Source organism: Telmatherina bonti (genome assembly GCF_933228915.1).
Source record: "Telmatherina bonti genome assembly, chromosome: 18".
NCBI classification, from domain to species: domain Eukaryota; kingdom Metazoa; phylum Chordata; class Actinopteri; order Atheriniformes; family Telmatherinidae; genus Telmatherina; species Telmatherina bonti.
Genome location: NC_136616.1, coordinates 6,728,054 through 6,748,021, shown reverse-complemented (window position 1 = coordinate 6,748,021; position 19,968 = coordinate 6,728,054). Strand labels below are relative to the sequence as shown.

The window sequence follows — 19,968 nt, the reverse complement described above, 5'->3', positions numbered from 1 at the left end:
GCCGAGCCGCCTGAAGACTTCCTGATTAACCAGGACTAGAATCAGGTCTTTACCGTCCACATCGACCCTCGTTCCTGCTCACAGGTTTGGTTTGGTTTTACTCTTCTTCTGTTCTTTTCTTTTTTTTCTGTTTTATTTTCCTTTTTTTTTTAAATCTTTTTTTGTGCTTTCTTTTTCACTTTTTCTTTTTTTCCTCATTTTGTTTTTACACATAATTGTTTTGTTTTCTTTCTTTTTTATTTTTACTGTTTTGGCCTTTTGCTTTTTCTCTTTTTTGATTCTCTATCCCTGATATCTTTTTTTATTTTTATTTTTTGTTTTTGTCTTTCTCTCCACTTTTAAAGATTTTTTTTATGTAATTCTTTTGTCTTTTGTATCTTTTTTGTTTTATGTGTTTTGTCATTTGATTTTTATTTTTTATTTCTATTTTATTTTTATATTTTTACTAATTTTCAAAGGAAATTATTTTTGTCTTTTTTTACTTTTTAATATTTTTTTGTTTATTTTTATCTCATTTTTGTTGTTTTCCCACCTTTATTTTGTATCTATTTGTGTGTCCGAAAACTGCTGAGAACCTTCACTTCCATTTAACACGTTTGGTTTTTACTGCCGTCCTGCAGATCATCACTCAGACCGAAGTCCTTCCCTGGAGGAATTCTCCACCTGCAGGGGAATATTCCAATATTCCAGATCTAACTGTGCGCCTATTGATTGTTGTTTACAGAAAAACAGTCTAATCCAACTCCTGTAGAATAAAATGAATCCAAACTCCAGGTTTGGTTTAGTTTCCAGTCAGAAGAGCAGCAAGTCTGTTTAAACCCAAACACAGAACATAAACCAGCATCAACACGGACCGTCACACAACGGGACATTTCCAAGCAGAAATAAGGAAACGTGAGCAGGACAGGAAGTCTGGGTCAGGCCGGAGGAAATGAAAACATGGCCGACCAAAAGAAACGCTCCCTAACAGAGGCGAGCCGGAGAGGTCAGAGGTCAAAGGAGAAAGCAGTCAGGCCGTCTCTGAACCGCTGCGCTCTACAAAACAGACTCCACAGGACCAACGGACGCCATGCCTCTCTGCAGATGTTCATCCTTTAGTCTTTGGCTTCCTACAAGATGCCTGATGGAAAACTCCTTTACTGGTGGAGAATTCCTACTGGTTGAGTTCCAGTAGGAGATAACTCCCCCAACTCTGTTGGAGCAGGCCATTTGTAGAAACAGCAGAAATCTCCCGGGCTTTATTCCAGCCACAGAGACCGATGTTTCTCTGCTTTTCTGCTCCTGATTGGACGTTACCGTCAGCTTCAGCTCTCTGATTGGTGGAAAGTCTGACAGGAAGTGACTTCATCATCATTTCTAAACACTGGAAAACCTCCGTATATCAGCTGAAGGGTCAGAAATCCTTCAGAGTTACTCACCACCGTTCCAGAGACGCTGAAGATGACGGCCCTCGAGGGCCTCAGAGATCCGGCAGAGTTTTAATGGTGCATTTAACCCTTTCATTTCTGTGTTTTAGTTTTCAGATTACGATATAAGACCCTCCTCATGTTGCCATGAAAGCAGTTTATCTGTGTTTACATACTACTGGAGGTTTGTTACGATGTGTGAAGACCAGTACTTGAGTTACTGGTGAGGAAAAAGAAAATGGCACGAAGCAGAAAGGAAAAAGATTTCAGGCTTGCCTAAAAAACAACTTCTTTCAGAATGAATGAATGTTCTGGACTGGAGCCTAAACCTCCATCAGAACAGAGAACATCATGGGAACGTTACTTCTGATAAAGCCGGCTGGACTTCCGGCTGGACATTCGGCTGGACTTCCGGCTGGACTTCCGGCTGGACATTCGGCTGGACTTCCGGCTGGACATCCGGCTGGACTTCCGGCTGGACATTCGGCTGGACTTCCGGCTGGACTTCCGGCTGGACATCCGGCTGGACTTCCGGCTGGACTTCCGGCTGGACTTCCGGCTGGACTTCCGGCTGGACATTCGGCTGGACATCCGGCTGGACTTCCGGCTGGACTTCCGGCTGGACATTCGGCTGGACTTCCGGCTGGACTTCCGGCTGGACATTCGGCTGGACTTCCGGCTGGACTTCCGGCTGGACATCCGGCTGGACTTCCGGCTGGACTTCCGGCTGGACATCCGGCTGGACATTCGGCTGGACATCCGGCTGGACTTCCGGCTGGACTTCCGGCTGGACTTCCGGCTGGACATTCGGCTGGACTTCCGGCTGGACTTCCGGCTGGACATTCGGCTGGACTTCCGGCTGGACATCCGGCTGGACTTCCGGCTGGACTTCCGGCTGGACATTCGGCTGGACTTCCGGCTGGACATCCGGCTGGACTTCCGGCTGGACTTCCGGCTGGACTTCCGGCTGGACATCCGGCTGGACTTCCGGCTGGACATCCGGCTGGACATTCGGCTGGACATTCAGCTGGACTTCCGGCTGGACATTCGGCTGGACATCCGGCTGGACTTCCGGCTGGACATCCGGCTGGACTTCCGGCTGGACTTCCGGCTGGACATCCGGCTGGACATCCAGCTGGACTTCCGGCTGGACTTCCGGCTGGACATCACGGGTCTCCAGCTCCATTCCCTGAGGGTCACAGTCCTGCAGGTTTTAGAAGTTTCCTGCTCCAACACACTTGATTCTTGTCTCTCCTGAACAGTGTGAGATCAAGTTCTGTCCGACCACGTTGACCCATTGTTCAGGTCATGTCGCAGGAAACCAGTCCAGCAGAGGAAGGAACCAGATCTAATGATGTTCAGATTTTACTGAACTTCAGGCTCCAGACGACCAAGAAAGAAAAACACAAAAAACTATTTTTCATCTTTGTTTTGAAAGACGTTGCGACACACCCCGTTTCCTGATGACACACACACACACACACACACACACACACACACACACACACACACACACACACACACAGTGGAATAAAAGTACCATCCATCAACATGTGGGAAGTGAAACACAGCTGACTCACCGTTTAACTGAATCAACTCTTCACTTAACAGGAGAAATATTCCCAAAATGTTCCTGATGCTGCATCATGTATCCTGTAGATACACCTGGACAGGTTCATTTGGACAGGTACACCTGGACAGGTACATTTGGATAGGTACACCTGGACAGGTACACTTGGACAGGTACACCTGGACAGGTACATTTGGACAGGTACACCTGGACAGGTACACCTGGACAGGTACACTTGGACAGGTACACCTGGACAGGTACATTTGGACAGGTACACCTGGACAGGTACACTTGGACAGGTACATTTGGACAGGTACACCTGGACAGGTACATTTGGACAGGTACACCTAGACAGGTACACTTGGACCAGCACGTCAAGGTCATGTAGGAGGAATAACTCCACATGGGAGGAGTAATTGTAACTCCTCCCCCTTTAAAAGGGGAGGAGTTACAGATTGTGACGTGACCTCAGTCCCAACATTTTACCTGAACATTTTAATCAGTGCAGTTTGGGACAAATCGGATCATCACTGCCAGGAAACACTGCTAAATTGTTTCTTCACTTTACATCCAGAATGTTTCACGACTAACTGGTCGTCGACAAAGACGAATATTTTAACATCAGTCTCATTTTAATAGCAGAAATCAGATAAAATATGAGACGGAAATCCTTTTCCTTCCACTGTTGCTTCATACTTCAGTAAAACTGTATTTCCTTGCTCTGCAGGTGTCCGGTCGGCTCTGGCTAATTCTTGCATGTTAACATCTATATGTCCATTAATATTCACTGTTACTTTTACATGAATATTATTTTTAAATTATCTTTGATATTTATCCTATTTTTAGTCGTTTTCAGGTGTGTTTTGTGTAACAGGACTAAACTTTCCAAATAAATCCATATTTGAGCTCATCTCTGGATGGGAGCCTCTTCCAGCGCTGTGTCCAATCCCAGTTAAAACTCATTTATTTAGCTTATTTCCTAAAGGTTTCAGGCATATTTAGGAAAGCAGGAGGGCAGTTATCCTAAAACTAATCTGAATTTGAACTTATTTTATCTGGTTTTGCAGTCAGAGACGATTAAAGACTCGGATTGCTGTAACATCAACTTCTTGGCTGCAATCCCTAAGAGTATTTTTCTTTTTGACTTATCCTGTCCTGCATCTTGACAGCAGAATGATGGTCTGGCTGCAAATCAAGAAGGTTTCATGGATACAGGACGTTTCATTTTTGATGCAGCCAAACAAAGACTGCATTTTGGTCCACTTCCAGCTTCCCTGATGAAAAGCAGCTCAGCTTTCCGCTCGGACCACCACAGAGCCCAGCTCAGCATATGCTACCCATCCCCGATGGAAAACCACAACAAAGATGTGTGACCGATAGATCATGCATGTACAAACAGGAGCAGAGGAAAGCAGCGGGACCGTTTTCTCTGGTGATTTTGTCAGAAAGAGTGAGGAGAACGCGGCGCTTCATGCAGGAAACTGATTTCTTTCAGGGGAAAGGTGATTAGAAGTGATTAGAAGTCGTGTTTTTCTGTAAAACCCAGCTGAACGGCCGATCCTGAGCTAAGAAAAGAGGCTGCAGGACCATGTGGGGGTCTTCTGGTGTTGCCTGTTTGGACTGATTTTCCACCCTGAACTCTTCCAACCCCCGTTACCTCGGTGGGTGCGTACACACCGGAACCCTTTACTCTGCGTGTGTGTGTGTGTGTGTGTTCATATGTTCCACCCGGCCCGCGTCGCCGAGAGCTGTCAGGCGAACTGTGGACATGTCACTCAGCCTGACTGGGTGTCACCATTGTGTGCCACCGCTGTTATTTGGTTTCCCAGCCCCCAACTCAAACACACGGCCTGTGGTTTCCTGCTCCAACGCGGCGTAATCTCCCCCCCGCCACCCTGGAGAGGAAGGTTGCTCGCTCAGCTGGGGTTTGCAGAGTTCAGTACAGGTTGATGCGATCTTAGAGCCATGCAATCAGTCACTGGAAAGAGGATTGTGGTTAAGCAGAAAGCAGCGGGAAGGTGACGCACAGCGTCTTCTCTCCTTCCTGGATGGGGGACAGGGGTCCGGAGCGGGAGCTGGCGGAGGTCTGGGCAGAGCTGGGCTCGTCCGGGGAACAGCTCCCGTCCTGGGAGTCCTCCCTCTGCAGACCTGCGATCGTGGTCGGCTGGACTGGCTCCTCCACTGAGGACGTCCAAGTCAGCTCCTTTTCCTGCTCTCCGCCTCCTCCTTCTTCTTCCTCCTCCTGGTCCTCCTCCTCCTCCTCCTCCTCCATACCAGGGACGCGGCACAGCTTGGCCAAGGGCTGCCCTGGTGGGAGGGCGTCCTCCAGGTGCAAGCTCTGGGCTCGTCTGGACAGAGGGGTCTTGTCCTGGCCGCCGTGTTGGACGAAGAGAGCGAGCTCTGTCTGCGTTGACCTGTCGTGTGTTGCTGGTCTGGTTTGAAGGTTTTCTACGTGTCCGTTAGCGCCGCTCACAATGCTGGAGACATGTCAACACAGACAAGTCATTCAGGAAGATTACCTGCTGGAGGAGCATGGCGGCCCTCATCCACAACATGCAGACGGTCTACAGTACCCTCCAAAAGTCCAACACAAAAACCATCCTGCACTGGTTCCACTGCATCGCTCGATCTACTGGAACATCCTGGTGCAGGATGATAAAACAACTCACCTGTTGTTCACCTGGAAGCCTCCCTCTGAGTAGGCAGAACTCCTCCCCACCGTCAGGTCAGCTGGCAGAGAGGGACCCCGACCAGCTGACATGCGGGTCCAATCCTCATTTAGTAACGTTACACTTAATATTCCACTTTTATCACAACAATGCGGCGATGGCAGCACTTTGACTGAATGAGACTTTATGAAAAGCATGTTTTTCTACATAAATATGTGTGTTTCCTGAGTCCAGCTGGCCGCTGGACGTCCGTCAGACTCTGCTAACCGTCTGTGGATCTGTCAGGCTTAATGTGACATGTGTGGGTCAGGAAAGTAGGCGGCAACAACTTTTCTGGTCCCTAATACTGAAAATGGGCAAATCTGCACCCGGGCATTGTGTTTCCATGAGTACCGCTCCCGTTTCCAGTCTATCCCTGTTTCAGGAACATTCCTGCTCCTCCGCGACAAGCCCAGCTTCTAGAGCCCAAACTTTTAAACGAGTTCAGGTTTTCCTGCAGAAGCGGCCTGTTGACTCTGATCTGTGTGAAACGGCGCGAGTCGAATGGATGTTTAAGAGACCAACAGTGTGTGTCTTCCTGTTATTCTGTCTGCTCTTTGTGCTTTAGCCTCATGGACTCAACTCAGCCTGCAGCTGTGTTGTAAACTTTGGACTCTTGGAGGGTACTGCTGGCTGCGTCATGTTGCTGCTGTCATTTTAATGTTCCAGATTAAAACATTCTGAAGCCGGATGATCAGGCTTGGTTTCTGTCCCGTTACTATGGAAACCAAAACAAAGATCAAGAAGCTAAGGAGTTTAGCTGGGTTTAAGTCACCTGGTAGCAGAGGCAGGGTGGCGAATCCCATCCAAGAGTTTTCCGCTGCCCGAGCATCCGTCCGAGCAGCAGACCTGGTTCAGAACCCGAGCAGCAGCTGGGTTCACTGAGGAGGGCAGGGCGGGTTAGAAACGCAGCTCTCCACAAGACAAAGTGAGCAGAACTCTCCCGTCTCCACACCGTGTCCCGAACCTCCGACACCCACCTGCTATGAGCTGCTGCTTCAGCAATGGGATGAGCTGGTCATGAACGCGGATCCGTCGCAGGGCGTCAGCCAGCGAGGACTTCAGCAGAGTGATCTCCTCCTCCTGAGCCTGCAGACGGACCTCCATCATGGAGCTCCGGTCCTGGAAGTCTGCGCTCCCGTCTGCCGACACATCGTCTGCAAACAGACCGGAACGTCGGGACACATGACTGTCATCCATCTTGTTTTCCCCTGATCCGTTTATCATCCATCCTCCTCCTCCTTTGTGTGTGTGTGTGAGTCTGTGTGTGTTTGTCTGTGTGTGTGTGTGTGTGAGTGTGTGTGTGTGAGTGTGTGAGTGTGTGTGAGTCTGTGTGTGTTTGTCTGTGTGTGTGTGTGTGTGTGAGTGTGTGTGTGTGAGTGTGTGAGTGTGTGTGTGTGTGTGTGTGTGTGTGTGTGAGTCTCTGTGTGTGTGTGTGTGTGTGTGTGAGTGTGTAAGTGTGTGAGTGTGTGTGAAAGTGTGTGTGTGTGTGTGTGTGTGTAAGTGTGTGAGTGTGTGTGAAAGTGTGTGTGTGTGTGTGTGTGTGTGTGTGTGTGTGAGTGTGTAAGTGTGTGAGTGTGTGTGAAAGTGTGTGTGTGTGTGTAAGTGTGTGAGTGTGTGTGAAAGTGTGTGTGTGTGTGTGTGAGTGTGTAAGTGTGTGTGTGTGTGTGTGTGTGTGTGTGTGTGTAAGTGTGTGTGTGTGAGTGTGTAAGTGTGTAAGTGTGTGTGTGAGTGTGTAAGTGTGTGTGTGAGTGTGTAAGTGTGTAAGTGTGTGAGTGTGTGTGTGTGTGTGTGTGTGTGTGTGTGTGTGTGTGAGTCACTTATTTTTCAGCAGAAGTTTCAGGTTGTTTTCACAATGTTTTCCAGAAGTAAAAGTAAACTGCTTGGTCGTGTACCGGTACTTTTCTGTACTAAAACAACATGAAAAAGTGTTTGTTGAGTCAAACCTTATTTTAAAAAAAAAAAAAAGGAAAGAAAAAACAATTATTTATTTTATTTTAAAATGGAAAAAAAACTAAATCAAGTCCACAAAAGCGGCGGGAGAATTTATATAAACGACGTGCACGCTGCAGCGGGGGATAATCAGCTGATCCGTGGAGGGGCATGGCAAGCGCAACAAACATAAAAAAGACCCACAAAGACTGGAGAAAGGATGTTTTATCATCTAAGAATGATGGCTGATCCGCCGGCTCTTTATGGACTGCAGGATGAAACGCTGATAGTCTGCTGCAACTTTCTCTGGTGGACTTGAAAGTTGATATGGGGTGTTTAGTAAATAGGTGCTGGTTTGTTTTATGCTCTTAATCTGTAGATTGGTCTGTATGTCGTGTCTGTATGTCGTGTCTGTATGTCGTGTCTGTATGTCGTGTCTGTATGTCGTATCTGTATGTCGTATCTGTGTATCATGTCTGTATGTCGTGTCTGTATGTCATGTCTGTATGTCGTATCTGTATGTCGTATCTGTATATCATGTCTGTATATCGTATCTGTATGTCATGTCTGTATGTCGTGTCTGTATGTCGTGTCTGTATGTCGTATCTGTATGTCGTATCTGTGTATCATGTCTGTATGTCGTGTCTGTATGTCATGTCTGTATGTCGTATCTGTATGTCGTATCTGTATATCATGTCTGTATATCGTATCTGTATGTCATGTCTGTATGTCGTGTCTGTATGTCGTGTCTGTATGTCGTATCTGTATGTCGTATCTGTATGTCGTGTCTGTATGTCGTGTCTGTATGTCGTATCTGTATATCGTGTCTGTATGTCGTGTCTGTATGTCGTGTCTGTATGTCGTATCTGTATGTCGTATCTGTATGTCGTATCTGTATGTCGTGTCTGTATGTCGTGTCTGTATGTCGTGTCTGTATGTCGTGTCTGTATGTCGTGTCTGTATGTCGTGTCTGTATGTCGTATCTGTATGTCATGTCTGTATGTCGTGTCTGTATGTCGTGTCTGTATGTCGTATCTGTATGTCGTATCTGTATGTCGTATCTGTATGTCGTATCTGTATGTCGTATCTGTATATCCTGTCTGTATATCCTGTCTGTATGTCGTATCTGTACGTCGTATCTGTATATCCTGTCTGTATATCCTGTCTGTATGTTGTGTCTGTATGTCGTGTCTGTATATCCTGTCTGTATGTCGTGTCTGTATGTCGTGTCTGTATGTCGTGTCTGTATGTCGTGTCTATATGACGTGTCTGTATGACGTGTCTGTATGACGTGTCTGTACGTTGTGCCTGTATATCGTGTCTGTATGTGGTGTCTGTATGTCGTGTCTGTATGTCGTGTCTGTATGTGGTGTCTGTATGTGGTGTCTGTATGTGGTGTCTGTATGTGGTGTCTGTATGTCGTGTCTGTATGTTGTGTCTGTATGTCGTCTCTGTATGACGTGTCTGTATGTGGTGTCTGTATGTCGTGTCTGTATGTCGTGTCTGTATGTGGTGTCTGTATGTGGTGTCTGTATGTGGTGTCTGTATGTGGTGTCTGTATGTCGTCTCTGTATGACGTGTCTGTACGTTGTGCCTGTATGTCGTGTCTGTATATCGTGTCTGTATGTGGTGTCTGTATGTCGTGTCTGTATGTCGTGTCTGTATGTGGTGTCTGTATGTCGTGTCTGTATGACGTGTCTGTATGTCGTGTCTGTATGTCGTGTCTGTATGTGGTGTCTGTATGTCGTGTCTGTATGTCGTGTCTGTATGTGGTGTCTGTATGTCGTGTCTGTATGTCGTGTCTGTATGTCGTGTCTGTATGACGTGTCTGTATGACGTGTCTGTATGACGTGTCTGTACGTTGTGCCTGTATATCGTGTCTGTATATCGTGTCTGTATGTGGTGTCTGTATGTGGTGTCTGTATGTCGTGTCTGTATGTCGTGTCTGTATGTCGTGTCTGTATGTCGTGTCTGTATGTGGTGTCTGTATGTGGTGTCTGTATGTGGTGTCTGTATGTGGTGTCTGTATGTGGTGTCTGTATGTGGTGTCTGTATGTGGTGTCTGTATGTCGTGTCTGTATGTCGTCTCTGTATGACGTGTCTGTATGTGGTGTCTGTATATCGTGTCTGTATGTCGTGTCTGTATATCGTGTCTGTATGTGGTGTCTGTATGTCGTGTCTGTATGTCGTGTCTGTATGTGGTGTCTGTATGTCGTGTCTGTATGACGTGTCTGTATGTCGTGTCTGTATGTGGTGTCTGTATGTCGTGTCTGTATGTCGTGTCTGTATGTGGTGTCTGTATGTCGTGTCTGTATGTCGTGTCTGTATATCGTGTCTGTATGTGGTGTCTGTATGTCGTCTCTGTATGACGTGTCTGTACGTTGTGCCTGTATGTCGTGTCTGTATGTCGTGTCTGTATGTCGTGTCTGTATGTCGTGTCTGTATGTCGTGTCTGTATGTCGTGTCTGTATATCGTGTCTGTATGTCGTGTCTGTATGTCGTGTCTGTATGTCGTGTCTGTATGTCGTGCCTGTATGTCGTGCCTGTATGTCGTGCCTGTATGTGGTGTCTGTATATCGTGTCTGTATGTGGTGTCTGTATGTGGTGTCTGTATGTGGTGTCTGTATGTGGTGTCTGTATGTCGTGCCTGTATGTCGTGCCTGTATGTCGTGCCTGTATGTCGTGCCTGTATGTCGTGTCTGTATGTCGTGTCTGTACGTTGTGCCTGTATATCGTGTCTGTATGTCGTGTCTGTATGTCGTGTCTGTATGTCGTGCCTGTATGTCGTGCCTGTATGTCGTGCCTGTATGTCGTGCCTGTATGTCGTGCCTGTATGTCGTGTCTGTATGTCGTGTCTGTACGTTGTGCCTGTATATCGTGTCTGTATGTCGTGTCTGTATGTCGTGTCTGTATATCGTGTCTGTATGTCGTGTCTGTATGTGGTGTCTGTATGTCGTGTCTGTATGTCGTGTCTGTATGTCGTGTCTGTATATCGTGTCTGTATGTCGTGTCTGTATGTCGTGTCTGTATGTCGTGTCTGTATGTCGTGTCTGTATATCGTGTCTGTATGTGGTGTCTGTATGTGGTGTCTGTATGTGGTGTCTGTATGTCGTGTCTGTATGTGGTGTCTGTATGTCGTGTCTGTATATCGTGTCTGTATGTGGTGTCTGTATGTCGTGTCTGTATATCGTGTCTGTATATCGTGTCTGTATGTCGTGTCTGTATGTCGTGTCTGTATGTGGTGTCTGTATGTGGTGTCTGTATGTCGTGTCTGTATGTCGTCTCTGTATGACGTGTCTGTATGTGGTGTCTGTATGTCGTGTCTGTATGTCGTGTCTGTATGTCGTGTCTGTATGTGGTGTCTGTATGACGTGTCTGTACGTTGTGCCTGTATATCGTGTCTGTATGTCGTGTCTGTATGTCGTGTCTGTATATCGTGTCTGTATGTCGTGTCTGTATGTGGTGTCTGTATGTCGTGTCTGTATGTCGTGTCTGTATGTCGTGTCTGTATATCGTGTCTGTATGTCGTGTCTGTATGTCGTGTCTGTATGTCGTGTCTGTATGTCGTGTCTGTATGTCGTGTCTGTATGTGGTGTCTGTATGTGGTGTCTGTATGTGGTGTCTGTATGTCGTGTCTGTATGTCGTGTCTGTATGTCGTGTCTGTATATCGTGTCTGTATGTGGTGTCTGTATGTCGTGTCTGTATGTGGTGTCTGTATATCGTGTCTGTATGTCGTGTCTGTATGTCGTGTCTGTATGTGGTGTCTGTATGTGGTGTCTGTATGTGGTGTCTGTATGTGGTGTCTGTATGTCGAGTCTGTATATCGTGTCTGTATGTGGTGTCTGTATGTCGTGTCTGTATATCGTGTCTGTATGTCGTGTCTGTATGTCGTGTCTGTATGTCGTGTCTGTATGTCGTGTCTGTATGTGGTGTCTGTATGTCGTGTCTGTATGTGGTGTCTGTATGACGTGTCTGTATGACGTGTCTGTATGTGGTGTCTGTATGTGGTGTCTGTATGTCGTGTCTGTATGTCGTGTCTGTATATCGTGTCTGTATGTGGTGTCTGTATGTGGTGTCTGTATATCGTGTCTGTATGTGGTGTCTGTATATCGTGTCTGTATGTCGTGTCTGTATGTCGTGTCTGTATGACGTGTCTGTATGACGTGTCTGTATGACGTGTCTGTATGTCGTGTCTGTATGTCGTGTCTGTATATCGTGTCTGTATGTCGTGTCTGTATGTGGTGTCTGTATGTGGTGTCTGTATGTGGTGTCTGTATGTGGTGTCTGTATGTCGTGTCTGTATGTCGTGTCTGTATGTCGTCTCTGTATGACGTGTCTGTATGTGGTGTCTGTATGTCGTGTCTGTATGTCGTGTCTGTATGTGGTGTCTGTATGTGGTGTCTGTATGTGGTGTCTGTATGTCGTCTCTGTATGACGTGTCTGTACGTTGTGCCTGTATGTCGTGTCTGTATATCGTGTCTGTATGTGGTGTCTGTATGTCGTGTCTGTATGTGGTGTCTGTATGTCGTGTCTGTATGACGTGTCTGTATGTCGTGTCTGTATGTCGTGTCTGTATGTGGTGTCTGTATGTCGTGTCTGTATGTGGTGTCTGTATGTGGTGTCTGTATGTCGTGTCTGTATGTCGTGTCTGTATGTCGTGTCTGTATGTGGTGTCTGTATGTCGTCTCTGTATGACGTGTCTGTATGTCGTGTCTGTATGTCGTGTCTGTATGTGGTGTCTGTATGTCGTGTCTGTATGTGGTGTCTGTATGTGGTGTCTGTATGTCGTGTCTGTATGTCGTGTCTGTATGTCGTGTCTGTATGTGGTGTCTGTATGTCGTCTCTGTATGACGTGTCTGTACGTTGTGCCTGTATGTCGTGTCTGTATGTCGTGTCTGTATGTCGTGTCTGTATGTCGTGTCTGTATGTCGTGTCTGTATGTCGTGCCTGTATGTGGTGTCTGTATGTGGTGTCTGTATGTGGTGTCTGTATGTCGTGCCTGTATGTCGTGCCTGTATGTCGTGTCTGTATGTCGTGTCTGTATGTCGTGTCTGTATGTCGTGTCTGTATGTGGTGTCTGTATGTGGTGTCTGTATGTGGTGTCTGTATGTGGTGTCTGTATGTGGTGTCTGTATGTCGTGTCTGTATGTCGTGTCTGTATGTGGTGTCTGTATGTCGTGTCTGTATGTCGTGTCTGTATGTCGTGTCTGTATGTCGTGTCTGTATGTCGTGTCTGTATGTCGTGTCTGTATGTCGTGTCTGTATATCGTGTCTGTATGTCGTGTCTGTATGTCGTGTCTGTATGTCGTGTCTGTATGTCGTGCCTGTATGTCGTGTCTGTATGTGGTGTCTGTATGTGGTGTCTGTATGTGGTGTCTGTATGTGGTGTCTGTATGTCGTGCCTGTATGTCGTGCCTGTATATCGTGTCTGTATGTGGTGTCTGTATGTGGTGTCTGTATGTGGTGTCTGTATGTGGTGTCTGTATGTCGTGTCTGTATGTCGTGTCTGTATGTCGTGTCTGTATGTCGTGTCTGTATGTGGTGTCTGTATGTGGTGTCTGTATGTTGTGTCTGTATGTGGTGTCTGTATGTGGTGTCTGTATGACGTGTCTGTACGTTGTGCCTGTATATCGTGTCTGTATGTCGTGTCTGTATGTCGTGTCTGTATGTCGTGTCTGTATGTCGTGTCTGTATGTCGTGTCTGTATGTCGTGTCTCTATGTGGTGCCTGTATGTGGTGCCTGTATGTTGTGTCTGTATGTGGTGTCTGTATGTGGTGTCTGTATGTGGTGTCTGTATGTGGTGTCTGTATGTCGTGTCTGTATGTCGTGTCTGTATGTCGTGTCTGTATGTGGTGTCTGTATGACGTGTCTGTACGTTGTGCCTGTATATCGTGTCTGTATGTCGTGTCTGTATGTCGTGTCTGTATATCGTGTCTGTATGTGGTGTCTGTATGTGGTGTCTGTATGTGGTGTCTGTATGTGGTGTCTGTATGTGGTGTCTGTATGTGGTGTCTGTATGTGGTGTCTGTATGTGGTGTCTGTATGTGGTGTCTGTATGTCGTGTCTGTATGTCGTGTCTGTATGTCGTGTCTGTATGTGGTGTCTGTATGTGGTGTCTGTATGTGGTGTCTGTATGTGGTGTCTGTATATCGTGTCTGTATGTCGTGTCTGTATATCCTGTCTGTATGTGGTGTCTGTATGTGGTGTCTGTATGTGGTGTCTGTATGTGGTGTCTGTATGTGGTGTCTGTATGTGGTGTCTGTATGTGGTGTCTGTATGTGGTGTCTGTATGTGGTGTCTGTATGTCGTGTCTGTATGTCGTGTCTGTATGTCGTGTCTGTATGTGGTGTCTGTATGACGTGTCTGTACGTTGTGCCTGTATATCGTGTCTGTATGTCGTGTCTGTATGTCGTGTCTGTATGTCGTGTCTGTATGTCGTGTCTGTATGTGGTGTCTGTATGTCGTGTCTGTATGTCGTGTCTGTATGTCGTGTCTGTATGTCGTGTCTGTATGTCGTGTCTGTATGTGGTGTCTGTATGTGGTGTCTGTATGTGGTGTCTGTATGTGGTGTCTGTATGTGGTGTCTGTATGTGGTGTCTGTATGTCGTGTCTGTATGTCGTGTCTGTATGTCGTGTCTGTATGTCGTGTCTGTATGTCGTGTCTGTATATCGTGTCTGTATGTGGTGTCTGTATGTGGTGTCTGTATGTCGTGTCTGTATGTGGTGTCTGTATGTCGTGTCTGTATATCGTGTCTGTATGTGGTGTCTGTATGTCGTGTCTGTATATCGTGTCTGTATGTCGTGTCTGTATGTCGTGTCTGTATGTCGTGTCTGTATGTCGTGTCTGTATGTCGTGTCTGTATGTGGTGTCTGTATGTGGTGTCTGTATGTGGTGTCTGTATGTGGTGTCTGTATGACGTGTCTGTATGACGTGTCTGTATGTCATGTCTGTATGTGGTGTCTGTATGTCGTGTCTGTATGTCGTGTCTGTATGTCGTGTCTGTATATCGTGTCTGTATGTGGTGTCTGTATGTCGTGTCTGTATATCGTGTCTGTATGTGGTGTCTGTATATCGTGTCTGTATGTCGTGTCTGTATGTCGTGTCTGTATGACGTGTCTGTATGACGTGTCTGTATGTCGTGTCTGTATGTCGTGTCTGTATATCGTGTCTGTATGTCGTGTCTGTATGTGGTGTCTGTATGTGGTGTCTGTATGTGGTGTCTGTATGACGTGTGTGTACGTTGTGCCTGTATATCGTGTCTGTATGTCGTGTCTGTATGTCGTGTCTGTATGTCGTGTCTGTATGTGGTGTCTGTATGACGTGTCTGTACGTTGTGCCTGTATATCGTGTCTGTATGTCGTGTCTGTATGTCGTGTCTGTATATCGTGTCTGTATGTCGTGTCTGTATGTGGTGTCTGTATGTCGTGTCTGTATGTCGTGTCTGTATGTCGTGTCTGTATATCGTGTCTGTATGTCGTGTCTGTATGTCGTGTCTGTATGTCGTGTCTGTATGTGGTGTCTGTATGTGGTGTCTGTATGTGGTGTCTGTATGTCGTGTCTGTATGTGGTGTCTGTATGTGGTGTCTGTATGTCGTGTCTGTATGTCGTGTCTGTATGTCGTGTCTGTATATCGTGTCTGTATGTGGTGTCTGTATGTGGTGTCTGTATGTCGTGTCTGTATGTGGTGTCTGTATGTCGTGTCTGTATATCGTGTCTGTATGTGGTGTCTGTATGTCGTGTCTGTATATCGTGTCTGTATGTCGTGTCTGTATGTCGTGTCTGTATGTCGTGTCTGTATGTCGTGTCTGTATGTCGTGTCTGTATGTGGTGTCTGTATGTGGTGTCTGTATGTGGTGTCTGTATGACGTGTCTGTATGACGTGTCTGTATGACGTGTCTGTATGTCATGTCTGTATGTGGTGTCTGTATGTCGTGTCTGTATGTCGTGTCTGTATATCGTGTCTGTATGTGGTGTCTGTATGTCGTGTCTGTATATCGTGTCTGTATGTGGTGTCTGTATATCGTGTCTGTATGTCGTGTCTGTATGTCGTGTCTGTATGACGTGTCTGTATGACGTGTCTGTATGTCGTGTCTGTATGTCGTGTCTGTATATCGTGTCTGTATGTCGTGTCTGTATGTGGTGTCTGTATGTGGTGTCTGTATGTCGTGTCTGTATGACGTGTGTGTACGTTGTGCCTGTATATCGTGTCTGTATATCGTGTCTGTATGTTGTGTCTGTATGTGGTGTCTGTATGTCGTGTCTGTATGACGTGTCTGTATGACGTGTCTGTATGTCGTGTCTGTATGTCGTGTCTGTATGTGGTGTCTGTATGTGGTGTCTGTATGTCGTGTCTGTATGACGTGTGTGTACGTTGTGCCTGTATATCGTGTCTGTATATCGTGTCTGTATGTTGTGTCTGTATGTGGTGTCTGTATGTGGTGTCTGTATGTGGTGTCTGTATGTCGTGTCTGTATATCATGTCTGTATATCATGTCTGTATGTCGTGTCTGTATGTCGTGTCATGTCGTGTCTGTATGTCGTGTCATGTCGTGTCTGTATATCCTGTCTGTATGTCGTGTCTGTATGTCGTGTCTGTATGTGGTGTCTGTATGTCGTGTCTGTATGTCGTGTCTGTATATCATGTCTGTATATCATGTCTGTATGTCGTGTCTGTATATCGTGTCTGTATGTCGTGTCTGTATGTCGTGTCTGTATGTCGTGTCTGTATGTCGTGTTTGTATGTGGTGTCTGTATGTCGTGTCTGTATATCGTGTCTGTATGTCGTGTCTGTATGTCGTGTCTGTATGTCGTGTCTGTATATCATGTCTGTATATCATGTCTGTATGTCGTGTCTGTATATCGTGTCTGTATGTCGTGTCTGTATGTCGTGTCTGTATGTCGTGTCTGTATGTCGTGTTTGTATGTGGTGTCTGTATGTCGTGTCTGTATGTCGTGTCATGTCGTGTCTGTATGTCGTGTCTGTATGTCGTGTCTGTATGTCGTGTCTGTATATCGTGTCTGTACATCATGTCTTTATGTCGTGTCTGTATATCGTGTCTGTATGACATGTCTTTATGTTGTGTCTGCATGATGTGTCTGTAAGTTGTTGGTATGTTTTGTCTTTACGACGTGTCGGTATGACCTGTCTGTATGTCGTGTTTGTATGTTGTCTGTATGTCGTGTTTGTATGTTGTCGGTATGTCGTGTCTGTATGTTGTCGGTATGTCGTGTCTGTATAGTCTCCTGCTATGACGTTGATGTGAATCGGCGCTGTATAAATAAAGCTGAATTGAAGTACTTTACTGGCCCGACACAAGATTGCGCTGAACGTAGAGTTGGGCCTTCCTACGCCAGACGATCAGCTTCTCTTGTGCTCCCAGATTTTTGGCCACATGTTCCTTTCTCCAGATCCAGAGACATATTTAAGATAAAGTTCGGCTGTAGTGAATACCGTCGTCACGTGTTTCTCCTAGCGGGGTTTTATCCCAGAGAGCAACTGATTCACATGATAAAGAGGAAAAATGCTTGTCAGAGCAAACGGCTGCCGGGTCCACTTGTCCGATTTGTGGAATTTTACAAGATAAGAGAATTTCTTTCAAAATCTAAATTGTAAGAAAGAAGCCAGAAAACATGGTTGACTATTAGATGGAGGGAAGTCACTGCTGGGCCCGGCTGTCTGGGACATCAACACTTCCATACATCCCCACAGGCCCAAGTCTGCGTGACCACTACACAAAAGAGACTCAGGAATCATAGATCCACCTAAAGGCCGTTGATTTTGCTGGTCTGTTGCACTTTCCTGTGCAGCCTTTATTACTGTGAAGAATTACCAGGAATTCCATGTTAACATTTGCTCAGAAGGAATATTTTCCCCTCCTCCAAGCGTTTTGAAACCGAGGCGATGATGAAATATTTCTTCCAGTTAAATGCTTTCAGCAAAAGAAAAAACAGGAGCTGTTAGAGGCGAATCACTGTGAATCACATCCAGCATGTCAACACTTGTATGAGGCCTCAGGCTGCTTGTAGACAGTTTATCTGGCGACTCAGTAACGCTCCGCGTTGCGTCACTATTGGCAGGACACCAGGAACATTTATGGACAAACATGCTGCGTTTAGGAACGATTCACAGCAATCCAACTTTCTGCTGTTATTAACCTGCTGTGGGATTGATTGGGGGGGGGGGGGGGGGGTTTCTAGTTTAGCTTCACTATGGGTCCAATGCTGTAAACATAAACATTACAATTAGTGTGCATAAACTCTGCTTATTGTGACATTTCCTTCACATTTCTCTGCATCTGACTCATCACGCAGCTTTAACTCAGTCCCAAAAGTTACGTCTACATCGGGACAAGTGCTTTTTGGTTGTTTTTATGAAAATCATTCTGCCAGATTTCTCCCGATGAATGAAAAGGCTTTTTGCACATGTGGGTAAAACACCAGGCCCACTTTCAAGCCCTAAAACTCAGAATTCAGAAACTTCATTAGAAGTTTAAACGGGCCTGGAAAGATGAACCTTCTGCTGCCTGAAAGGACATTTTTACATCTTTTCTGCTTGTGAGACAATCAGAGTTTAAGTTGTGTGAGAAAATTTCTATAACTTCTCATACACCCAGTTTTTCGCAGAGATACGCAAATTATATATGAAAACCTGGACATTTTTCCTGACTTCCATCCAACTGTCGCTGCGATGAGCCTCACGGTTTTCTCCCAGTTCGGCCCCCTACCACCTCATTCACCACCATTCCATCTTTTCTCAGATTGTCCCCTAACTCTCTAAGCGAGGGGTGTTTTTAACTGGTCATAAAAATTACACAGCAGCGTGGAAGAACATCTGTGTTCGGCAGACCCTTCTGCAACTCATGGTTCATGCATTGTTTCGTGTCTGTAGTATTAAAACTGACAATCACTGTTATTAGAAAGAAAACTGGAGCATGGCTGGGACAGATGCAGGTCTGCGAGGAACCTCCTTCCCATTCAGGTTTCATCAGAAACCGGTCTGCAGCTTTTATAGCCCCGCTGACAAAACAGCAGCCTGATGATAAACAATTAAAAACATTCCAGGCTGTTTTTGTGAGGCCGATACTGAAACGTGGACGGAAACGGCTGAGAAAAGCAGAAACACATGGCGAGAGCTCGTTCCTCTGCAGGCCTGCTGCCTTGTTCTTCACACACAAATACAGATCATTAATCAGCAGACGGCATCAAAGACGAGTCATAAACAAATAAACAAGTTTCGCTCCACAAGCCACAAGAACTCCATCTGACTCCATTGTTTAGACAGTGATGGATGGACACGGGACACCAAAGGCTTTGTGTCAACATTGTCTGCGTCTCATACCACATTTAACGTTTTTATTGTGTTTCTCTGCTTCTCACTTGCTTTGATGGCATAACATATTTCTGAAGCTGCCCTGCAGCAACCAGACTGGCACCTCCCCAATCTGTGTTAATCTGTGGTAATATGCAGTAATCTGTGTTAATCTGTGGTAATATGCAGTAATCTGTGTTAATATGTGCTAATCTGCAGTAATCTGTGTTACTATGTGGTAATCTGCAGTAATCTGTGTTACTATGTGGTAATCTGCAGTAATCTGTGTTAATATGTGGTAATCTGCAGTAATCTGTGTTAATATGTGGTAATCTGCGGTAATCTGAAGTCATTTCTGTTAACCTGTATTATTCTGCAGTAATCTATGTTAATCTGTGCTAATCTGCAGTAATCTGTGTTAATCTGCAGTAATCTGTGTTAATCTGTGCTAATCTGTAGTAACCTGTGTTTATATGTGGTAATCTGCAGTAATCCGTGTTTATATGTGCTAATCCGCAGTAATCTGTGTTAATATGTGGTAATCTGCAGTAATCTGTGTTAATATGTGGTAATCTGTGGTAATCTGCGGTAATCTGAAGTCATATCTGTTAACCTGTATTATTCTGCAGTAACCCGTGTTAATCTGTGCTAATCTGCAGTAACCCGTGTTTATATGTGGTAATCTACAGTAATCCGTGTTTATATGTACTAATATGCAGTAATCCGTGTTTATATGTGCTAATCTGCAGTAATCTGTGTTAATATGTAGTAATCTGCAGTAATCTGTGTTAATCTGTGGTAATCTGCAGTAATCTGAAGTCATTTCTGTTAACCTTTATTAGTCTGCAGTAATCTGTGTTAATATGTAGTAATCTGTGTTACTCTGTGCTAATCTGCAGTAATCTGTGTAACTATGTGGTAATCTGCAGTAATCTGAAGTCATTTCTGTTAATCTGTATTATTCTAGAGTAATCTGTGTTAATATGTGGTAATCTGCAGTAATCTTGTCTGTGTTAATCTGTCGTAATATGGGGTAATTTG

At 45.6% G+C, this 19,968-nt stretch overlaps 1 protein-coding gene across 1 annotated transcript in view; it reads right to left on the bottom strand.

The window, feature by feature from the left end:
• The window catches only part of eml3 (EMAP like 3), a 67,234-nt gene that overhangs the window by 29,067 nt on the left and 18,199 nt on the right, over positions 1 to 19,968 (bottom strand). The window contains exons 2-4 of the mRNA XM_079257652.1: positions 6,665 to 6,841; positions 6,460 to 6,565; positions 5,004 to 5,453 (exon numbers count right to left, since the gene is read on the bottom strand). Of these exons, the coding sequence (XP_079113778.1) occupies positions 5,004 to 5,453; positions 6,460 to 6,565; positions 6,665 to 6,841 (733 nt within the window). The remainder of the gene's footprint in view (positions 1 to 5,003; positions 5,454 to 6,459; positions 6,566 to 6,664; positions 6,842 to 19,968) is intronic.